The 21,000-nt window shown below is 38.5% G+C and overlaps 1 protein-coding gene across 17 annotated transcripts in view; it reads right to left on the bottom strand.

The window, feature by feature from the left end:
- ptprsa (protein tyrosine phosphatase receptor type Sa) overlaps nucleotides 1-21,000 on the bottom strand; it is a 245,904-nt gene that overhangs the window by 33,571 nt on the left and 191,333 nt on the right. For 6 of the 17 annotated variants that reach the window (XM_077535321.1, XM_077535315.1, XM_077535319.1 and 3 more), the window contains 10 exons: nucleotides 16,581-17,174; nucleotides 15,500-15,594; nucleotides 15,153-15,403; nucleotides 14,281-14,368; nucleotides 13,437-13,649; nucleotides 12,688-12,848; nucleotides 10,870-10,881; nucleotides 10,470-10,585; nucleotides 5,897-5,944; nucleotides 295-392 (listed from right to left, as the gene is read on the bottom strand). In XM_077535321.1, the coding sequence (XP_077391447.1) occupies nucleotides 295-392; nucleotides 5,897-5,944; nucleotides 10,470-10,585; nucleotides 10,870-10,881; nucleotides 12,688-12,848; nucleotides 13,437-13,649; nucleotides 14,281-14,368; nucleotides 15,153-15,403; nucleotides 15,500-15,594; nucleotides 16,581-17,174 (1,676 nt within the window). The remainder of the gene's footprint in view (nucleotides 1-294; nucleotides 393-5,896; nucleotides 5,945-10,469; nucleotides 10,586-10,869; nucleotides 10,882-12,687; nucleotides 12,849-13,436; nucleotides 13,650-14,280; nucleotides 14,369-15,152; nucleotides 15,404-15,499; nucleotides 15,595-16,580; nucleotides 17,175-21,000) is intronic. The other 11 variants (XM_077535323.1, XM_077535329.1, XM_077535325.1 and 8 more) reach the window with 6 other exon arrangements.

Below are 21,000 nucleotides of genomic sequence, written 5' to 3'. Positions count from 1 at the left end.
ATATATATATATATATATATATATATATATATGTATATAAATAAACAAATTCTCTCTCTCTCTCTCTCTCTCTCTCTCTCTAATACTCTAATACACTTGCCCAAGAAGGTACCGTAATATGGAATTGACCTACAGTATCATAAAGACGGTACCTGAAGCAAATACTAATTTTAAAGGTTTGCACCTTACAGAGAAAAAAAAACAAAAAAAAAACACCTCCACCATTTCTCGTGAACAGAATGGACACTTGTGTTCTTCAAAATCAGAAGGATGAGAAACTTTCCGCCCACCCACCTCGTATTCTTGGGAGAGCTTCAGGTTGTCGTTGGCTTTGAGAAGCTCTGTGTGCTCAGCCAGTTCGGAGATGGGAATGGGGGGGTGATTCATCATACCTGCTTGCCAAAACAAAGGAGGAAGAAGTAGCAGAGAAAGAAAGTTTTGATATATTAGGACAACTTTCCAAAGTATACATTTCACACAATGCAGTGTTTATGGGTGAGAAGCTCTTTGCAAACAAAATATTGTTGAATGTTGGATTTTAGTGATGGGGAAGCTTGTGCACAATATGGTGTAAGTTACATGAACACATATTCACTGGTTATGTTATTGGAATTTGAGCCTGCGGAAAGCAAACCACTTTATATAGTTTGTATTTGATGACTAAAACGGTAGTGCTGAGTATTTTGTGGCTTTATTTGAATCTGATTTTGAAAGATTACGTTGTTTATTTATAATGAATGCACAGACTGTAAAAACGTATTTTTCAATATGTTTTACGTGAATCAAAATGAAGAACAATGGTAGAGAGTCTACTCTGTCTAGATTCCAGTGCATCAGCGCAAAGCAGAGACTGATTTCACTATTAAAGAAATAATAAATAAAGAAAGAAAAACACCCTCCTTATTTCCAGAATTAACCAAAAAAATTGTGGGCACAAAATCTGTTATGTTTCAAACAGTTGGACGTTTAGTTCTTTCAGGCTTCCTCTAATGTGCATATATTGTGTAGCTGTTGCAAGAATAGTATCAGTACTGACAGTCCTTATTTGTGACAACAGTCCACAGCAGGATAGTAAATTACTGTCCTGCTGTGGACTATCTTTACGAAGTCATTCAACGCCAGATACTCAAGCACTGCAATAGAAAATGGACCAGCCATTAGGACTCTATCCCCACATGTGGCATAGTAGTATTTACTTTTTATTTTTAGTTTGGGGCCTTTTTCCACAACTCCAAGCTCAAATGCCAAATGAATGTTTAAGTATTCACAAGGAAAAAAAAAAAATAACTGAACATGCAAATCAGAATGATCACATTAACCATTTTTCATTTTCACTCAGTCTAGTCAGAAGTCAAGAGGGTCAACAATACTGTTTGCTTTAGTTGCACTTTCTAGGCCAACTCTCAGCTCTGTCGATCTTCACTAGTGACAACAGTTTATTTTACACACAGAACAACACTGCAGCAGCCACTACATGGAGATTTGCGAAGATAACGACGAGAGCATGAGACAAATGGAGATGACATGGAATGCCATCACGCTCTCCAGATAATGAGTGGACACGCTGCATTAACAGATTACTTGACAGCAGTGGTGTAGTGGTCCTTGGAGAAGTGGGAATAATCTAATTTTAAACGTGTTATTTTAGAAACAGTGATATATAGGCCTACTGTAAGAAAAATCCATCATTTGTACTTTCTCACAACAATAAAGTTATCATGACTTGATTAAGACATATAAGCGGCCTGAAAATGAATTTATGAGACAAAGCATAACTCATGTTGTAAAACATTTAGTGAACAATGAACAAAAACAGTGGAAAAACAATCACTATTAGACGTCAATATTGTTTTAGGCCGAATCTGAAAGTATTAGTCCCCATTCTTGTGTTTTAACTTACTTAAAGAGGAAGGCAACCTTAAACATTTCTTGGCAATACAGCACTATGTTACTGTATATGTGACCTCACTAGTCTAAGCATGATATTCTAATTAATATTACATTTGTGGAATATGAGTTATGCAGCAAAATCCAGCCTTTTTTATCCAACTAAGGGGGCGGCCATTTTGCCACTTACTGTCAACTTAAGATGACATCACAGTTGCTCAGGACTCGGGCAACGACCAATCACAGCTCAACTATTTTCTGAAGCACAGCTGTGATTGGTTGTTACCTGACATGTGAGCAACTGTGATGTCATTTTCATTCAACAGCAAGTGGCAAAATGGTCGCCTTCTGATACTGATAAAAACTGCTGGATTTTGCTGCTTAACTCATATTCAACTAACACAATATGAACTCATTTGCTCCCAATAACGTATAAATACGTTTTTTTAATGTTCTCAGTGCCCCAAGGACGTATTTATACGTTTTTTGTTTTGTTTGTGTTTTTTATGCTAGAGCATACAGAAGGCTTTGATGCAGCCTCTCAACTGCAAAGAACGGTTGCAGAAATGGTAGTTATTACACAAACGGCCAGCAGGTGGCAGCAGAGCAAAGGAGATCAACCAGGGCCATCTAGAAAAAAGCTCAATTACTTGAATTTTAAATAGATTTGTGAAAACTGATGAAACTTAGCTCTCTTCTAATGCTAATTGCTGCAAAACGGAAACAGAAACATACTTTTTTTCCTGATGAAAGAAGAGAATTTAATCTTTCTTTTGATAGGTTCCATGCTTTTATAGCAATAGAACACAATATTCTGTGGGCCTTGCAAAATCAGTCAAAATCCAGTAAAACAGCCGGGAACAAACGGGATTGCTTTTGTGAAAATGGCCGGGAGTGAATGAGTTAACCAAAATACAGTATTTAGAGTACTGGGGCTGCATAGAACATTATTGTCAATAATTTTTGTGAGGTTGCCTTCCCCTATAAAATCATTTACTAGCCTAGCTACTATAAAACTAAACAAGATGATGTAGGATTGTGTGTAACCGGCATAGCCCACCCCGGGGATCAAACTCACACTTTGAGCAAATCTCCGGTGTATGAGCAGAGCGCTTCCGTTGAGCTGAAACTCTGCACCAGGTTGCTGTTTGAAGGACTATTCACCCTATGACACCACCACCCCCACCACACCTCCAATTGGCTCATCAGTCCTCATGCCCAAAGTTACCCAACCTTATCATCAGAGTCAGGGGTTACCAGCCAATTAGAGGCGTATACTATGAACTATACCACTGCTTGCCAAGGCTTGGGTAGGAACTATGCACCTTGTTCGTGTATCACACACTCAATTAATATTATTCCTCTGTAATACAAAAGCTGGTGAGCTAACAGAGAATCTAAATTCACTAAATGTACTCGAATAGGTGAATGCCAAAATATGCATGCAGGCTGCAGACCCACCACTTGAAAATGAGTTATTTATCATTTCTGCCACGGAAACATAGCAAAAACTTAAATTGCAAATTAAATTTGCTTGTCAGTTTAGTTGCTTGAAATTCAGAGGGAAAGGTGTAAGATGTTACGTTAGAAAATAGGGAATGTGAATGCAAATGAGGGGCCCACATTCCTTCTGCGGAGAACAAGAAATGGATCTTTCCAGTGGAGATCAAAGAATGTTTGTGTTGGTTTTTTTGTGTGCATGTGTGCAAATGCCTGTACGGTTGTCCACATGCATTTGTGAATGTGTGCGGCTTTGCAGACACACTCCATCAATTGCTTTTACTTCGGGCAGCCCACATTACCGTCTGCATGCATAAGTGCTCGCAACAGTTCACTAGATACATCATACACCCAAAATGAACCACATTGCTGCAGGAAGAGACAGATGGCCGTACATTCTTTATAACGGGTTTATCATCATCTATCTTTGTACTTTGTCAGCAGAACTTATCACACTCACGTTGATGGACCTCACAAGTCAAAGCGTTACTTGAGCTCTCGCTGTGTCCTTTAAAAATGCATTTGTTCTAGAGAGCAGTCCATTCCTTCCGTTGTCATTTATACACAACAAGCTGGATTGAAATGTTGATTCAAAAAATGTATTTTGTTGTAACTCTCACTCAAGAAAAGTTACTCAAGGACAAACTGTTATTCGCAACCCTTACTCCTTTCCCTCCCTCCTTTGTTCTTATCGTTCTCCTCAACAGAATTTTCCCACTGCACGCTTACAGACTTTTCCCAGCACAATTGAATGTGGTCAATAAACATAAACAAACTCCGGCGTCTAATTATGTATTTCCAATCTCTCGATTTGCTGTTTGACATATCTGAGATATGTAATGATTCTTTATGATAGGCTCTATCCAAAAGGGTGTTTTTACAATGCTAATTTTCATTTAAAAAGGAAGAAGCCTGCATGTAGGTGAGCAAAGGAAGGGTTTTCCTTTAAGGGTCACATAGAAAATAATTAAAGGGTCACTTTGACATTGTCTGACTTTATTAACTCATTCAAATCCAAAAAGGTGAAACCCGTGTAAACACGTTTTTTTTGTGTTTTTTTTAATTTTATTTGTCCTTCACTCACAAAACCGTATTTAAATGTTTTTTCAAAAGTTTTTTTTTTTTTTTTTTTTTTTTTTAAATACTAGAGCATAGAGTAGGCTTTGATGCAACTTCTGACATGAAGAGGTGGCTGAAAGCAATAGTAGTTAATACAAAAAAATGGTCAGCAGGTGGCGGCAGAGTATAAGAGATCAGCCGGGGCCATGTTGCAACAAGCTCTTTTTGTCAGTGTTTTCACCAGGAATGTGAATATTGGTGAAACTTAGCTATATTCTAATGCTAATTGTTGCCAAATGGAGACAGCTACAAATGTGCTTTTTTTTTTTTTTTTTTTTTTTTTTTTTTTTTCTCCTGATTAAAGAAGAGACTAATCTTTCTTTTGGTAGGTTTGATGTATTTATACTAATATAACACAATAGTCCAGTAAAACAGCTGGGAGCGAAGTGGGTTGCTTCAGTGAAAATGGTTGGAAATGAATGAGTTAAACACGGTTGAACTAATAAGTTAAACAAATATGCACTATAGTTATTTTAGTAGTGAGGTTTTAATTGTTTTTAAACAAGACAAACAGTTTGTGATTTTTCATGATTTTGGGTGGCCCACAACCCTGTATCCCACTAGAATAGATCTGGCCCTGCCCTGAGCCAATCTCCACATTCTGAATCAGAGGAAGAGTAATTGGTAATAAAATGACAATTTTTAAAGCAGTGTTTACTGGAGGATCTTAGTTCATTGTTAATGTGATATGTTCACAAATCAGACCTAGACAGACAGTGGAAGGTGGAGGAAAACATTTTTGCTTCTGAAACTGAAATATCTCAATTCCTTCATGACATTAGAAAGAAAAATATTTGATTTTAGTTTTAAATAGTTTCTTTGCATATCCAGAAAAGCAGGCTGTATCAAAAGTTACTTTTTGTCTATGCTCTGGGCCGCTAGAAAATGAGCCGCAAAAGGCCCCTGGGCTGTAGTTTGGAGACCACTGGGTTAGAGGAAATCCTGAATCTCTCTGCTTCAGTGAACAAGGAACTGTTTTCCACTAATTGAAATCATTCTCTTGCTTAGTTTTGAGCGCAGAAAAGAAGTTTTGAATGGAAATGGTGCAGTGGTGGTAAACGAGGAAGCACAGCCACAAGAAGGTGAGGAAGATGAGGAGTGGGATAACAGCAACAATGTCACTTGAAAAAAGAAATCTCTTCATCAGCAGATGTGATCTCAGTGGTTATTTATGCACGTGGGATTAATGCATAACAGGCAACCAAGTGAATACTGTGACTGTGACTGACTGAGGAGAATCAGTACACCCATAGAAACCAACTTAGAAAAATAAATAAATAAAATCAGTGTATATATTATGCTGGGGAAAAAGCAATTCATTTGTAAATGGACACAAGCAGTGCTCAAAAACATAAGCTGGTATGCAAATACCAAAAGCATAAAGACTAACTTTCATATTCAATTTCAGCTGCACTCTGGGGACTGTTTAGAGAAGAATCTGAAAGAACAGTAAACATGGAACATCTATCACAAAGTCGGTAATGTAACAGAAAATGGGCACGGAAAACTGACAAATGATTGGAGACAATGAACAACATTTTGTGTATTTTATTTTTTATTTTTATTTTTTACATGGGATACAAAAATGGCCTGAACAAGTATTTGGCGCCAGACCACAACACACAAAAACCTTCTCATTGAGTAAAAATCTTGTGCGCCACCTGGTGCATATCATTGCTTAAAAATAACCCAACTGACAGTTTATAGTTTCATCCAGAACCAGAATTCTAGATCCAAGAGAAAAAAAAAAACTAAACAGATCCTACAATAAACACCACCGATTATATAACATGAGGTGATGTTGTTAAATGTGATATTGACACATGTAAGATGCACCAATTGACTTTTCATCAAAATTGAATGGGATCAATGGAAATATGTATACCTCCCCATCATACCAGATTGTAGCCTAACCTGAAGCCAGGATGTTGCACACAAACCAAGGTGAAAAATGTGATGAAACAAAATCTCTTTGGCTCAGGTAAAAAAAAAAGAAAAACAAGACACGTTTCCAAGTCCACAAGTCTGAGATGAAAGAATGTAGAGTGCTGAAAAATTTATTTGTTATCTCTTTCATGAATGCCAACCCATCTAATTGAACAGGGTGGAAAGAAAGAAAAACACTTCATGCTTATTGGTGAAAATTAATTCTGAGGGTTTTCTTTTTATTTATTTTTTTGAGTAGAGTGGAGTGGTATCGATATTTTTGCTTTGGCTGACAGATCTGCAACCAAAGCTGATGGGGTATTTGTCAGTGCCTAAAGATTTTGATGAAAGTTCAAAGTCTTATCTGCGCCGCATGAAAAGTCTTCTCCAGCCATTATTGGTAGACTCAAATTACTTTTAAAGGGAAGGAGACTACTGGCATCTATAGATAAGTGATCAATACATTACCTAATTAGTAACGTTTGATATTCCCGTTAAATTCAGTGCACGCGGACTACACGGCTGAAGGACATGCTGGAGTCCATTCACGAGATCGGTGCACACAAGTCCATTTAAAAGGAACTGCAAGAAGAGCTCCACTTGTGGAGGATTTTAAAGTTGGTCGTTGCAAAGTGGGCTCTACCCAAATTGTGTAGGGGTGTGCGTGTCTGTGTCCATGTTTGAGCTTTTTCATGTAGTGCAAACGTGCAATTGTTTCCTGTATCCTCATTAATAGTTATCGCACAAAAAGTATACAACAACCTGGACTGCTCTGTGTGTTGCTTGAATATTTATAATATAGCATAACATCCATACAAATTTTTATTTATTTTTTTGTTTTTATAACAACAACAACAATAATAATAATAATAATAATAATAATAATAATAATAATAATAATAATAATAATTATTATATCTGTTAAATATATTTGTTAAATAATACTCAGTTTAAATTGTGATTATTATTATTATTATTATTATTATTAAATAAAAGTAATAATACTAATACTAATAATACTAATAATACTAATAATAATAATTTAAAGTCCATCTTTTGATTTTAATGGCTTTGTAATTTTGGTGTAATCCTGCTAACTAAATATTGTAACTAACTGGTGAAAAATGGTACCTCATACGATACAAAATATGAAACAATTTTGAAGTAAAAAGGCAAAGAAGCATGGTTATCTGAAGTCAATCACAATTACTTTAACTAGTACTGTGTGTAAACTAGGGTTACATATAGAGATAGAGGCACAAGGACGAACGAGAAATATGGCAAAAGGGTGGAGTTGGAGGGAAAACGAGTCAGCGCTCCAAGCAAAAGGCAACTTGATTGGACACAGAATGTAGATATTCACTGAGTTGTGCTGCTTCATTACTTTGGCCCCATTTGCCAATTAAACCCCGGGAAGCAGGGAAGATGATGAAAAAAACGAGCCACTCTGCGCCTTCAGGAGTATTGCGATGTCAATGTGAGGCTATCACATGACCAAAGACGCACCCACACACACACACACAACCACTCTTTCAAATACATTAATGAAGCATTGCTTATGGGAAAAACAATCAAATAGCGTTTCAGTACTGCAACAGCACCATGGGTCACTGCCTCCCAATTGCCAATACAGCGTATGCTCAACTGAATGGAATGGGGCCGAGGATAAGAGCACCGGGAGCGTGCTCATTTCAACAATGCTTGCTTTTAGCTGATGGTGATGTTCACAAATGCTCACCGGCCCACTTAATAGGTCTAAAACGCCCATTTAAATTTAATTCCCAGGGTGCAGCGATAACAACGTTGGCCAATTCCGCACGACGACAATGGGATTGTGGAGTGAGGTGTGTTTGGAGAGAACCGTCTGCATTTATTAGTCAATTTTAGGTGGACATTTTTAATCAAGAGAGAAAACAGGATGTCAGATGGCCTAAGCAAGTGACCATTACTGTAACCTTGTCATTGCACAGCCACTCATTTGAAACAGGCTATGAATATTGATCAGGATAAATATAAAGGCCGTATATTGAAATCCATGTTTTGGGTGTTAATACTATTCTATTCAGTCTCCTTTTAGTTCCAACTCCCGGTCCCTAACGCTCACACAAAGCACACAAGGCAGTATGCCCTCCATGTATGTGACCCCCAAGGACACCGGAGAGACCAGTGGCGGTTTGAAATGTGAATCTTTTGATGGACAAGATTGACCATGAAGTAAAAAAGGAAGCAGAAAAGCAAAAGCAGAGAGAGGGGATGTGGGAAGCGTCTATTCGACTCCTGTAAACATCCCTCGACTTGGCGGGCTGAGAGAGGAAAAATGCGTTTCAAATTCAAGTACCAGTCTCTCAAAATGTCTTCTGCCAAATGAGCTGCCAGAAGGGAGAGAACACAGTCGTCGAGTGGAGGCATCCGCAAAGCAAAAGTAAGATAAATGATAGAACAAAAATATCCCGGAAGCTTCAGCTAAAGGAAACTCTAAAGATCGGGATCCATTTGTTTATTTATTTAGAGTGCTCAACATAAATGAGTACACCACCTTTGAAAAGTAAGCTCAGTGAGAAAAACTTAAGAGTTTGGATCATGATTAGACTCACCTGTAATTCACCTCTTGTGAACTTAGATTAGAAGACTTGGACTGACCTCATTTTTGCTTTATTGCAACATTAAATGAATAAAAGCATTTTTGGACATGCGCAAATTGACAAATCACTTATGTGATTATGCCATGGAAATCACTGATGATGAAACAAATCAGTTGAGCACTCATTCATGTTAAGTACTTTACTATATTTTAAAGATATTTCTTGATAACTGGATATTTATTAACTAAATTAATGTTATAATGAATAAATAAATAAATAAATAAATAAATAAATAAATAAATAAGTTTATTGTGCAAATTATTGTTTGCCATTTACAGTCTTTGTATCTGCGAGGGTCGCCAATATCAAGTGACTTCAGATTGAAGCCAGTAATGATGTCGGGGTCCTTTTTTTTTTTTTTTTTCCCAGCTTCGCAACTCAAGTTCTAAGGGGCTTTTCTGTGCACACTTTCTGGTATGAAGTAAAAAAAAAAAAAAGTCAGACTTCCCACCGTCCTCAAATGGAACCTTATTTCAAGGTATTGGTATTTGCAATGGTGGTCAATACATCACCATTTTACGATAGAAATTAGAAATAATAAGAATAGAAAATTACCATTGATTACATGCAATTTTAAGGAAAATGCTATATTGGGATAAATAGTTTTTTTTATTTTATCTATAAAAGTACAAGTGGTATCGGTACTTGGTACGAGTATCGGTGACTTCTCATGAGTTGACTACTCGTACTTAACCTTGCTCTCGCAAGATGAATTCTCACGGTATTTGTGAGTTCACAAACTCCGGAGAATACATCTTTACCACTCCCGTAGATAACCGCTGTTCCCGCACCACTGGTGGTTTGGACCAATCACAGAGTTACATTGTGTTTGGTGGTGGGATATGCAACTGTGACGAAACCAGGAAGCCAGCACCGACACAGGGGCTAAAAAACAAACCTAACATGGACAAATGGACGCTACAATTAATTCTGTTCTCGCAGAATTACTCACCTGAACAGCGCGAGGCGCTTTGTGCATTTCTAGCTGATAAGATGTTTGTGCTTTCCCCCCCTTCGACAAGAACGAACACAAAATTTTCACCCGTGGCCGTGATTGGTTAAACCAAACTTGTAGAATTTCGCATCGTCCAATCAGCTTGTACAGAATTTCTTTTGTCTTTTTCCGACCAAATTACTGTGTAGAGGCATCTGGCTATTGCCAGGTTAACTCGTACTATTATTAGTCTGGAAAAAAAAAATTGGTATCGAACATCCCTACATTTTAGTGATCACATTATTTACCGAAATTTTGGTAGGGAAATAATGTACATAAAGAGAGCCTTGGACAATGAAGGAAGATTCAATAGAAACACTGCATCAAACAAATCTTAAAATAAATATATAAAAATAATAAATAAATAATGCTCAGTTTTGAGTTGTGTAGAGTTTCTGTACCTGGCGTTTGGAAGTTAATTCGTCTCATTTCCACGGGGTCGGTAGGATGGTGAGGTGTGATGTCGGCGTTGTTCAGCAGACATTTTGCGCGTGGTTCGGACTCCTTCCTCTTGCGACTGGATAGTAAGAAAAACGGGAAAAAACAATTGAATGTCCAACCAATAACTTAAAGCTCTGCATTGCAAAAACCGTCTCTAAGCTCACTAATGAGCTTTGGAAAAAAAACAAACACCGCAATGCTTGAAAACTTGAGTGAAAGCAAATCAAGAGCTGAGAAGCAAATTACGTGCACATATGTGAGTGTAAAATCCCCTTCAACCACACTAATTAAAGGTATCTTCTTTGCTGAGGCAGTCTATATTGCCTTTGCATAACGTGATAGAATTCAGCCGAGCCTTACCTGTCAGGTTTGCTGTTTCCACAGAAAGCAATCGGAGTCAAATGAATACATAAAGATGGTGAAAACACACAAGGAAAAGAGGGAGGGGAGAGTCAACAAGAGAAATAAATCAATAGAGAGCAGTTTGAGATTCGCGAGGGTCGCTGATGGCCCCGCAAAAATTGCAAGATAAAGCTCATTAGCATTAGCAGGAGGTAGCATGTGTGCGTGCGTGTGTGAGATCAGAGTGTGGCTACAGACGGAGGAGGGTAAAGTCAGGGCCAAGGGCAGAGACGGGAAGCACTATTCACCAGGGAGCGATTGGAAGAGCAGGGGAGACAGGAGAGTGAGGGGAAAGAAAGAGACGAGAGAGGGGGAAAAAAAAAAGACAGAGATTCAAGGAGAGATGTTACTCTCCCTAACCACCAAAGCGGAGGTAAGGCAAGGTCAGACAGGGATCATCTGACAGTAGTAGTATCGAGTTGGATTGTTCATAGCAGCCTTCTTAAATTAACGTAGGGTTCTGCCCTGTACTTTTCACAATGCTCAGTTGGAGCTCCCACACACTCAAGACTTAAGTGTTAAAATATTTGCTGTCAAAAGTACCAAAAGTTAAGAAACAGCCGGTTGATCTTATGTGGACAAAAGCCTTTGAACACACCTTCGGTACAATATTGGATATGATGTTTTTTTGGAATGACATAAACATTGGTATCACTTTAAAACAATAAACTTTGTGCATGTATGGGATAGGAACAGGCCCGACCCATGAATAACAAAACCTACGTATATTGGACACCAATTGATATGCCTTGAAAGAAAGAAAAACACTGATAAACATTGAATATAACACTAATTTTGAAAACTTAATAGACAACTGTTAAGTGCGACAGTGCCACGAACTTGACATTTCTTTAGATCTGTCTATAAAGAAGGCAGCCATATTATAAACAAGGCTAGAAAAGGAGTATGAAGAACCTTTTCTCTTCTAATATGACTGTGTCCCAATGTAAATAAAGGTTTTTCAATACTTGGTTGCATGACTTTGTTGCGGCGCAACATGCAGCCCTGACCTCAGCCTCGTCAAACACATTTGGGATGAACTACAGCAGAGAGGCCATCTTGTCCAACTCCATATTTTCTAACAACATCACTTTCTGTTATTGTAACAGTGAATATTTTTGTCCACATAGTGTATCAACTCTATTAAGGAATTAAACTAGTTACAATAATGTGAACTGAGCAGTATAAGACGTAATATTTGAAACCTCAGAAAGATCACTTTCTTAACTCTATAATATCAGTTTTAGAATTTTCATTTGCATGTTTGCAATGTAACCTTTGAAATCTCAAAGAATCTCATCTTGGCTTCTTTCTCTGACCCCTCACTTCTCAGGATTTTAACAAGACACACTTTTTATATTTGCATGCAACCATGCTGTCAGGGCTTTGGGCAGCATGCATACATTAATATAAACTACACCAACATTCAACATTCATCATTTTCATCCCAGTCGTGGATTCTCCAATAACAAAGAAAAGAACTGGTTCAACATCAAATGATGACGAGATATTCATTGTGTTTTGCTTGATGTGGGGGGGAAAGCCCCACGTTCCTAAAGTGCTCACTTAGATTCACTTGTGAAGCATAGATGTGTAGCGATGATGTCATGTTTTTATTTCAATTGCGTCATTGGGGAGAAAAAAAAAAAAAAGCATATACGGTAGTTAAAACTTCCAAATGTCCAAAATAGAATAAATTGTATACTATACTCCTTGACATGTTGTGCTAATATGAGGACATTCACCGCCAAACCAAAAATAAAAGGGCCAACTCACTTTTTATACAGGAGGATTGCGATGACAATGCAGATGATGAAGACCACGGCCAGGACTGGGCCTACCACCCAAATAAGCCCATCGCCGCCAGTCTCGATTGGCTCGACCACTTGCTCAGGAGTTAACACTGTGTCAGTGTAAGGACTGGTTGCAAACATTTTCTGAGCAGAAAACACACACAGCAATATTATTATTGTGGGAATGCTGAATGTTATTGTGATTTTTATTCTCCACACTTTTTTGCCATGTAACAACTCCCACATAATACTTCCAATTTACATTGTTCAAGTTTCAACTAGCTTCACAAATTCATACCTCCCGGGTATATATCATCTGATTCCACATTACTTACAGTATTTGCACAATTTAACATTGAAAATAAACTTTTCCCCATTCATTTTCAATGGGACAGACATTAAACTTTTTCTAAGTACACTTTACACGTCCACTTCTATATATATAACTTAGCATCATTACCAGGTGTCTGATACTGCTTGATGGCACCGTTGGTAAAGTGCATTGTCCAGTAACCAGGAGGTCATAATTTATCTCTCAATTTACTTCATAAGCATTCTACATGCATTCAAAATCATAGCATTCAGCTTTCAGCATTCCCACGCAATTTCTCCAGAAATTGCACTTAGTCTAGTTATTTGTATTATTATTATTATTCCAAGTGCTGAAATACCTTTAACTGCAAACTTGAAAAGAAAAACAAGTGCTGAAAGTTTTCATAGGAGAAAACTCACCCCAGCTGTAGCGTTAAGCTCTGCCATAAGGAAGAAGACATACTCCTGCCCAGGTTCGAGGGCCTTGTTCTCACAGCTGCTTTGCCGATGGTCGGAGCCCACGGTGAAGCTAGAGGGAAGCTGCCGGAAGCAAGCGGTGATGTATGGCTTCCACTGGTCCAACTGGCCCAGCTGACGACGTGAACGGCGCTTGGGGGTCACCTCCCGCAACAGCTGTTTGATGCGAAGGGTACTGGGTTAGTTTTTGTGTTCAGAACATTTTTAATCTTGTTTGAAAGCGCTATATACATAAACTTGAGTTGAGTTAATATATATATATATTTACATTATTTTGGCTATATTCCAATTTGACATTTGGAATGCTAATAAATTCATGAACATTTCCAATGAGTAAAAAAGAGATGTTAAAATGTTTTCTTAATGTGTCAAGTTTTCTGTGGGTAAGCTTGTGCATCCTTAAGTACCAGATTGTAATTAAGTTAATTACATTCAAGAAAATAAATTGGAACATTATATGTAACTGCACAAGACAGAAATGGGCCTAAGCGCAAGGAATGAATGAAATCACAAATCAAGTACGCTTGGTTGCTGTTGATCTGGCACTCAAGGTGACTTTGAGCTAGTAGAGTACAAGACGAGTTGAATTTTCGCTTCTGCATACTTCAGAGAGAACAGAATAGCTGAGACGTTTGCCCATGGTGTCCAAAATAGATTTTACAACACAAGCAAATACTGTTACTTATGGTTATACTTTGTTTATTTACATGGAATCTTCTAGTTTGAGTAACACAGAAAGGCTCATATTATTGTGCTCATATTATTCATTACTCTTTGTGTACCCTACCTCTTCCATGTCCATCTCATCAGGAGTCTTTAGGTTTTTCACAGTCCCTGTGGTTCTCTTCAGTGGCACCACAACCACATAGAAATTCCTTCAAGACAACAAAACAGTGAAACATGAAAATGCAAACAGCCAAAAAAATATATATATTGATGAAGACATAAAATCTAAAATCTCTATAAATTGCTGTTCAATGCAGCGTATCCTATCGAATTTTATGAAGAGAATTTCTTGTACAATTAATACCTTTAAAAACATTTTCTTTCCACTTGCTGTGGACTAAAGATGACATTACCTGTGCTGAGGAAGTATGTAACGACCAATCATGGCTCACCTTTTTTCTGGGTTTGTTCAGCACACTAAGCCATGATTGGTCGTTACCTACTTCCTCAACACAGGTTATGTCATCTTCAGTCAACAGTAAATGGACAAAAAAATATTTTTTAAAGGTATTAATTGTACAAGAAAAATAATGAAGTTGTAAATTCCTTCTGGATCAAATATTAACTTTTTACTGCTGAAAATGTCTCTATGAGTCAAGTATCCCTTTAATGTTTTAATATTGTACATGGTTTTCATTGGACAAAAATGGTAATTTTCTTTCACGATACCGTTGCCATTGCGATTATATTATTGGCTGATTGATTGGGAGAAATCCCAGCAATCTAGTGCCTACTGTTAATGTTTTATGCTATGTTTGTTTTGTTGTGTTTCTGTAAAGTGCTTTGTGACAGCTAAGTAGCTGTTTGAAAACGCTACATAAATAACGATGACTTGACTTGACTTGACTCACAGCGAGGGCCCATTTTTCAGGGTTACAGCTAAATAACTCCTATTTCAAGGTTACATCATTCAGTTCAACAAGTTATACTCACTTTACATCCTTGCCGTCAACTGGCGGGAAGGACATGGTGAGAATATTGTCAGGCTCCGCGTAGATGTCCAGCTTCGGTTTCTTGACCAGAATGAGGGGTGCAGTCCTGGCCACAACACGGTGTCTCGGCCCACCATCCACGCTTTCTTGGCAGGTGACTCTGAACTCATAGGTCGTATTGTGCTTCAGCCCCGTAATCAAGACCCTTAGCTTCCTGGCATCGATGTCCATCTGCTGACGGTTGTATTCAATCTAGAATTCAAACACATGGTTTAAAATTTGGCACAATTTCCATGTAGTTTGTGGAAGGGCATTTTTTAGAAAATAAGTTAGCTTCATCAAACTTACCGTGCATTTGTATGCGGACCTGCTTTCAGAAAACTTCCATGCAAGGACCACTGTGGTCTTGGTAGCCCACTTGATGGTAAAATTCTTTGGAACGTCTGTTTGGTTGGCAAACGGAAAAATGTGTCTATTCAGTGAACTGAACGTAGCACCAGAACAAGAGAAAAACTCTGGTTAAAGCAATAAAAGAAAATAGTTGTTCCCCTGCAACGTTCCTCTGGTTTGGAGAGTGAGATTCGGTGAGCTGTTACTGGCTGTGAGAAGGGCAACGCCATTGGTTAAGACACAGAGCACGGAAGACTCATGGAAGACAAACCCATGGAGCACAAAGGTGCGCCCACTGGCTAGCTATCATCTGTAGTGCCAACCGACCTCACCACTGTCTTTTCATCTGAATCGATGTTGATGATGAAGAACTGACAAGAGAGATCCCAATGCTAAGTCATCCTATACCTCCACTGATTCGGGGTTGGCACTACTGACATGCTGCCAAGTGAACAAAGAGACAGACTCAAAACACAGCATGCCTTTGCACAGCAATTGGGGGATACCATGCCACAAGCTGGCCCGTAAAGGGACAGGGAAAGTGGATAGAAGAATTGCAGAGGAAAACAAAACAAAGAGGGTTAGAAAGGGCTCAATATCGTAAAACAACCTTAACACCAAAATAAGGAACCAAGACCAGTTTTCTGTCCTTATCAAAAGGTCCAAAAACTCATTGTGACTGGGTTTGCCTTAAAGCCATACCTTCATTCAAAACTGGTGTTGTGAGATGGCGTTAGTGTGAGTGTGCCTGGAAAGGGGCTGCAAAACGACTTGAGGAGTGTCTGACCATAAAGCACTTACCTTGGATTTTTAGGCTGCTCCCACTCCTTTCTCAAGGACTGACTATGACTTACTGACTTTGGTTTTACCTTGTTTGGGTTAGTGAAGTGAGCATCCGACAGCAAACATTTTAATATCGCTATTAGCTTTCTTGAGGAAGAGTGCAGGTGACAGAAAGGGGTGTGGTAGTTTTTTGTGTTCTTGCAAAAACTCCCAACCGCCTGGTAACTGGGTTGGGAGAGAAACAGGCAAGCCCTACCTGTTGGATCATATCCCACAGTCCGATACTGGATAGGTGGGCTGTAGGGCCCAGGACCTACAATGGTGTGTGCACGAATTTTCACATCGTATGCAGAGTTCGGTTTGAGGCTGTTGAGCACGTAGCTGGACAGGTTGGGGGGCAAGTGGAGTTCCCGCGGTGCTCCTCCGGAACCAGCTTCCTTATAGGCCAACGTGTACTCTGTGATTACACCGTTCCTTTCTGCCAGCACTGGTGGTAACCAGGACAGCTGCACTGAGCAACATGTCACGTTGGAACCTTCATTCATTTGAGGATACCCCCCTGGTGTATTCTCTGGTACACCGAGTTCTACACCAGCTTCCTCCCCAAAGCCCCCTCTGCTTTTGGCGGAGAGTTTAAATAAGTAGGTGGCCCCCCGGTGAATGTTGTCCAAGGAGTACTGCCGTTGTTGGGGAGAAAACTCTAGTGTGGCCAAAGGTGATACATCTTTACGACCAAACTGGAGCCTGTAACCTTGCAGGTCCATGCCATTTTTCAGGTCTGGTGGGTCCCAACGTACCAGAGCAGAAGTTTCAGACTCCTGTGTCACTGACAAAATGGGTGGACCAGGCACTGTGGGCACAAATAAAAATAACAAAGCTTAATGGATTTTGACCATAATATTAAATTGGGGATATTAGGCTTCACAAGTTAAATACTGTGGAATCTCACTTTACAAACTTAATTGGTTCCGTGAGACTGTTTGTAACTTGAAATGCTCATAAATCAAGGCAAGACAGTATCTCCCATTGAAATGAATCGAAATGCAATTAGTCTGCCCCAGCTCCAAATTAGGTTATACTTAGACCTGTTTTACCAGTTAAAAATAAATATAAGTTAAAACACAATTGTAAAAAAAATTAAGACTTTAAAAAAAAAAAAAAAAAAGCGAAATATTTATCGTTCATGAACTTTAACTAAGGAGGGGGAAAGGGGCTACAGCTCCTCCAATGAAAAACAGTCTTCTTCGCATACAAATTTTGGGAAATGTGTCTTTTTCTATGTACACATTTAAATATGTTCAAACGTACTTGCAAATACATTCAAACATACAAGTATGTTTGAACATACAAAGACAGTACGTTTGAACATACTTGTAGTCAAATTCTAAAAAAATAGCAAAACAGAAAAATGCCTAGCTTAAATCATGCACTGCAGACATAATAAATCACAATAGTTACGAATAAAAAAAAAAAAAAAATTAATTTATTTTTTATTTTTTTATTTTAGTAGATTTTCAAACATGAATGGGCCAAATGCTTAAAAAAACAAACAAAAAAAACACATTTTTTTTCCCTAGTCACATAAGCAAAAAATACCCCATGGCATTATGGGGAACTATGCTATGTTTCTAGCATTTAGCCTACAAGTACATTTGAATGTATTTACAAGTATATTCGAACATAATTGTGAATACATTCAAACGTATTTAAATACGTTCATATGTTCAAACGTACTTAAATATATCTGAACGTACTCGCCAGTCAAAAATGTTTAATCCACTTTGGCAGCTCCACGATTCCGTAATTTTCAGACATCTTTTACTCCATCATTTAAAACACAACAATTCTTAGACTGTGATTGGATGATCAAGGATGCGGATGATGGAACTTCTCCCTACATATGCAACGGCTTCCGACGCGGAGGGATACCACTAGTTTTCAGATCACAGAAATGTGTTAATCTCATTGACAATGATGCTTATGCAGCGTGAGAATTACACCATAGATCCATCCAATTTTCCATGCCAAGACCATTCATATATCGAAAATATTACATAAATACAGATAATTTTTTTTGCAAAAAAATCCTGTGGAACTAATTGTACGTGAAAAGGGTCATTCCTAACTCGAGGTTCCATTGTATTGCCTTGCCGACAAAACCATAAAGATCTTGAAAGATAAAAGAAAAATGTTGTTAAGACCATTTCTCAAGACAAAGATGTTTATGTAAATAAAAAGCAAAGCAGTGTGTTCTTTTTTTCCCACACTGGGTCAGTCGTGTCCTCAAGTGACCCCTCCCACGAAGTGGTAATTATTAATAACTGGTGTGAGGAAAAAATCACATTGATTATATGACACATCTATTTCGCATGCCTGCACAACTGCTCAAGCACAAGCAAGTGTAGCATACTCACACTATTCAAATAATTCAGACTTCAGATATGTGATAGACAGGATGAGCACCAAGTGGCTCCAGTTTGGGATGATATAAGTACTATTTTCAGGTTGCTGCCACCAAATATTGTTGAGAGGTGGGTGTGGCTGAGCACCAAGATTCTATCCTCACTCGATTAAAAGCTCCTTCCAGTTTCAATAACAAATAAAATGTCCTGCAATCACATTACTCAATCTCAGTCTTGTCACTTTGATGTACTGGATGAAAAACAGACAACGGCTTTTAATTCAATATGGATGTAACGGTGAAATTGAATCTAAGCAGGAATTAAGATATAAATAATTAAGTTTTGTCTGGTATGTACAAGCAAACACTATAGTACATTTTATAGCATGTTATCTTAATCAGGAACAAAAATGGAGACGCTCCATGCGTTTTTGTATAATGGATTATGTCACCATTCCAGCAGTGTACTTTTCTACAATTATTGACAAATATGGTCATTTGGTTACGCTACCAACACTTGGAGCCCCCATATAAGTGGATGCATATGGTATCAATTCAAATTCAATCATTCAAAGTAAGCAGAGCATCAGCCTCCTGTTCATATTAATCATTTCCGTTTGCTAATGGTCTACATTCTGCTGGACCAAGATGAACATGATTTCTGATGATGATCTTTGCCAGTATTGGCAAGTTGGAGGTGGAGTGTGTTGGGTGAGAAAACTGCCTCTCATATAATCCCTCTGCTTTCCAAATCCCAGCTTCATGTCATTAAGAAAAATATACTCTGAACTTAAATCAGATAGCGTTTCTGACCAAATGATGTATAGATCAATGCGTCTGTTTGGATTCTCAGGCATTCAGGTCATGGTAATCCGCAGGGGTTAGATCAAGGCAATCGAACTTGTTATGTTTGTTGAAGTTCATTTTTAATCCATAAACCTACTTCAGTTTTAAATTTTTAGGTATGGGATCTTACTATTTTTGTGACTTCCAGGGGCTGCCAGCAGGATTTTGCGGTTGTTGACTGCCATGGTTAGTGAACCAACCATCTTGCTTACCAATTGCTCATTCACTCGCCTTGAGGCAAAACAGCTCATTAGAACCACGTTTTCCGTCTTATATGTCCGGTCCCTTTCTTTGACTTGAGTGCTCATGTGGATGAGGTGCTTTGATTTAATCATCACTAACCAGATCAGCACTGCCGGATCTGGGCATTCGGTCAATGACGAATTTTGCTGACGAATGACGGAAACATTGACGAATGCCCACTTAGAATAACGTAAACATTGACGGGTGCCCATTTCGAATAACGTAAACATTGACGGGTGCCCATTTCGAATAACGTAAACATTGACGGGTGCCCATTTCGAATAACGTAAACATTGACGGGTGCCCATTTTGAATAACGTAAACATTGACGGGTGCCCATTTTGAATAACAGAAACATTGATGGGTGCCCATTCCGAATAACGTAAACATTGACGGGTGCCCATTTCGAATAACGTAAACATTGACGGGTGCCCATTTCGCCGAGGAATGATGAATGACGGATTGACAATTACAGTTTGGTTCAGCTTGAAATATTGAATGGATTGACGATGCCCTGACTGTCGACAAATGACAGATGTACACACTTCATTGACACACCCACCTCTGTATATAACAGGTATATTGGGCTAATTGTTGAAAATTACATATTTATAATGAACTCATTAATATTAAGAATTGAATAAATGGTGGACGTATTCCTCATACTTTTAGTTTCAATTTAGATCTTTTCGTTGATCAAGATGTCCATCTGAACACATTTTGTATTTGCAGTTGTCATGTTCATCATCAGTTTCTTAATTGTTCTTAACATCTATTAAAATGGGCTTTGACTTAGCTACAACAGGAAAATGTGGGTCATTAAGACCCAATGCTCCAAAGTGTGAATAGTATTTTTAAGAGCGAGGGAGCAAGACAATCTTAGGGGATAAAAAAAAGAGGAATGATCAAGGTGACACAGGACAAAGAGCAATCTGCCCCAGAGACAAATACTGCCGTTAGAAATAAATATTTGTTTGTGAGCGTGTGTACATCGGAGCGCGCGTGTGTGTGTGTGTGATGTGCATGAATAATTCTGGGGTTCTTAAACCGTGATTGTCCCTTGGTAGTCATCGATCTAGTCTCTCTTGCGCTGTCCCTTGCTCTCTGCAATGCCTAACGCCCCCCCCCAATAATCATCTACAATCCAACTCCCCTCCCTCCACTCCTCTACATCCAATTCAGGTTC

Source organism: Festucalex cinctus, chromosome 10 (genome assembly GCF_051991245.1).
Source record: "Festucalex cinctus isolate MCC-2025b chromosome 10, RoL_Fcin_1.0, whole genome shotgun sequence".
NCBI classification, from domain to species: domain Eukaryota; kingdom Metazoa; phylum Chordata; class Actinopteri; order Syngnathiformes; family Syngnathidae; genus Festucalex; species Festucalex cinctus.
The sequence above is the reverse complement of the archived record's forward strand: the minus strand, read 5'-3'. Positions and strand labels throughout refer to the sequence as shown.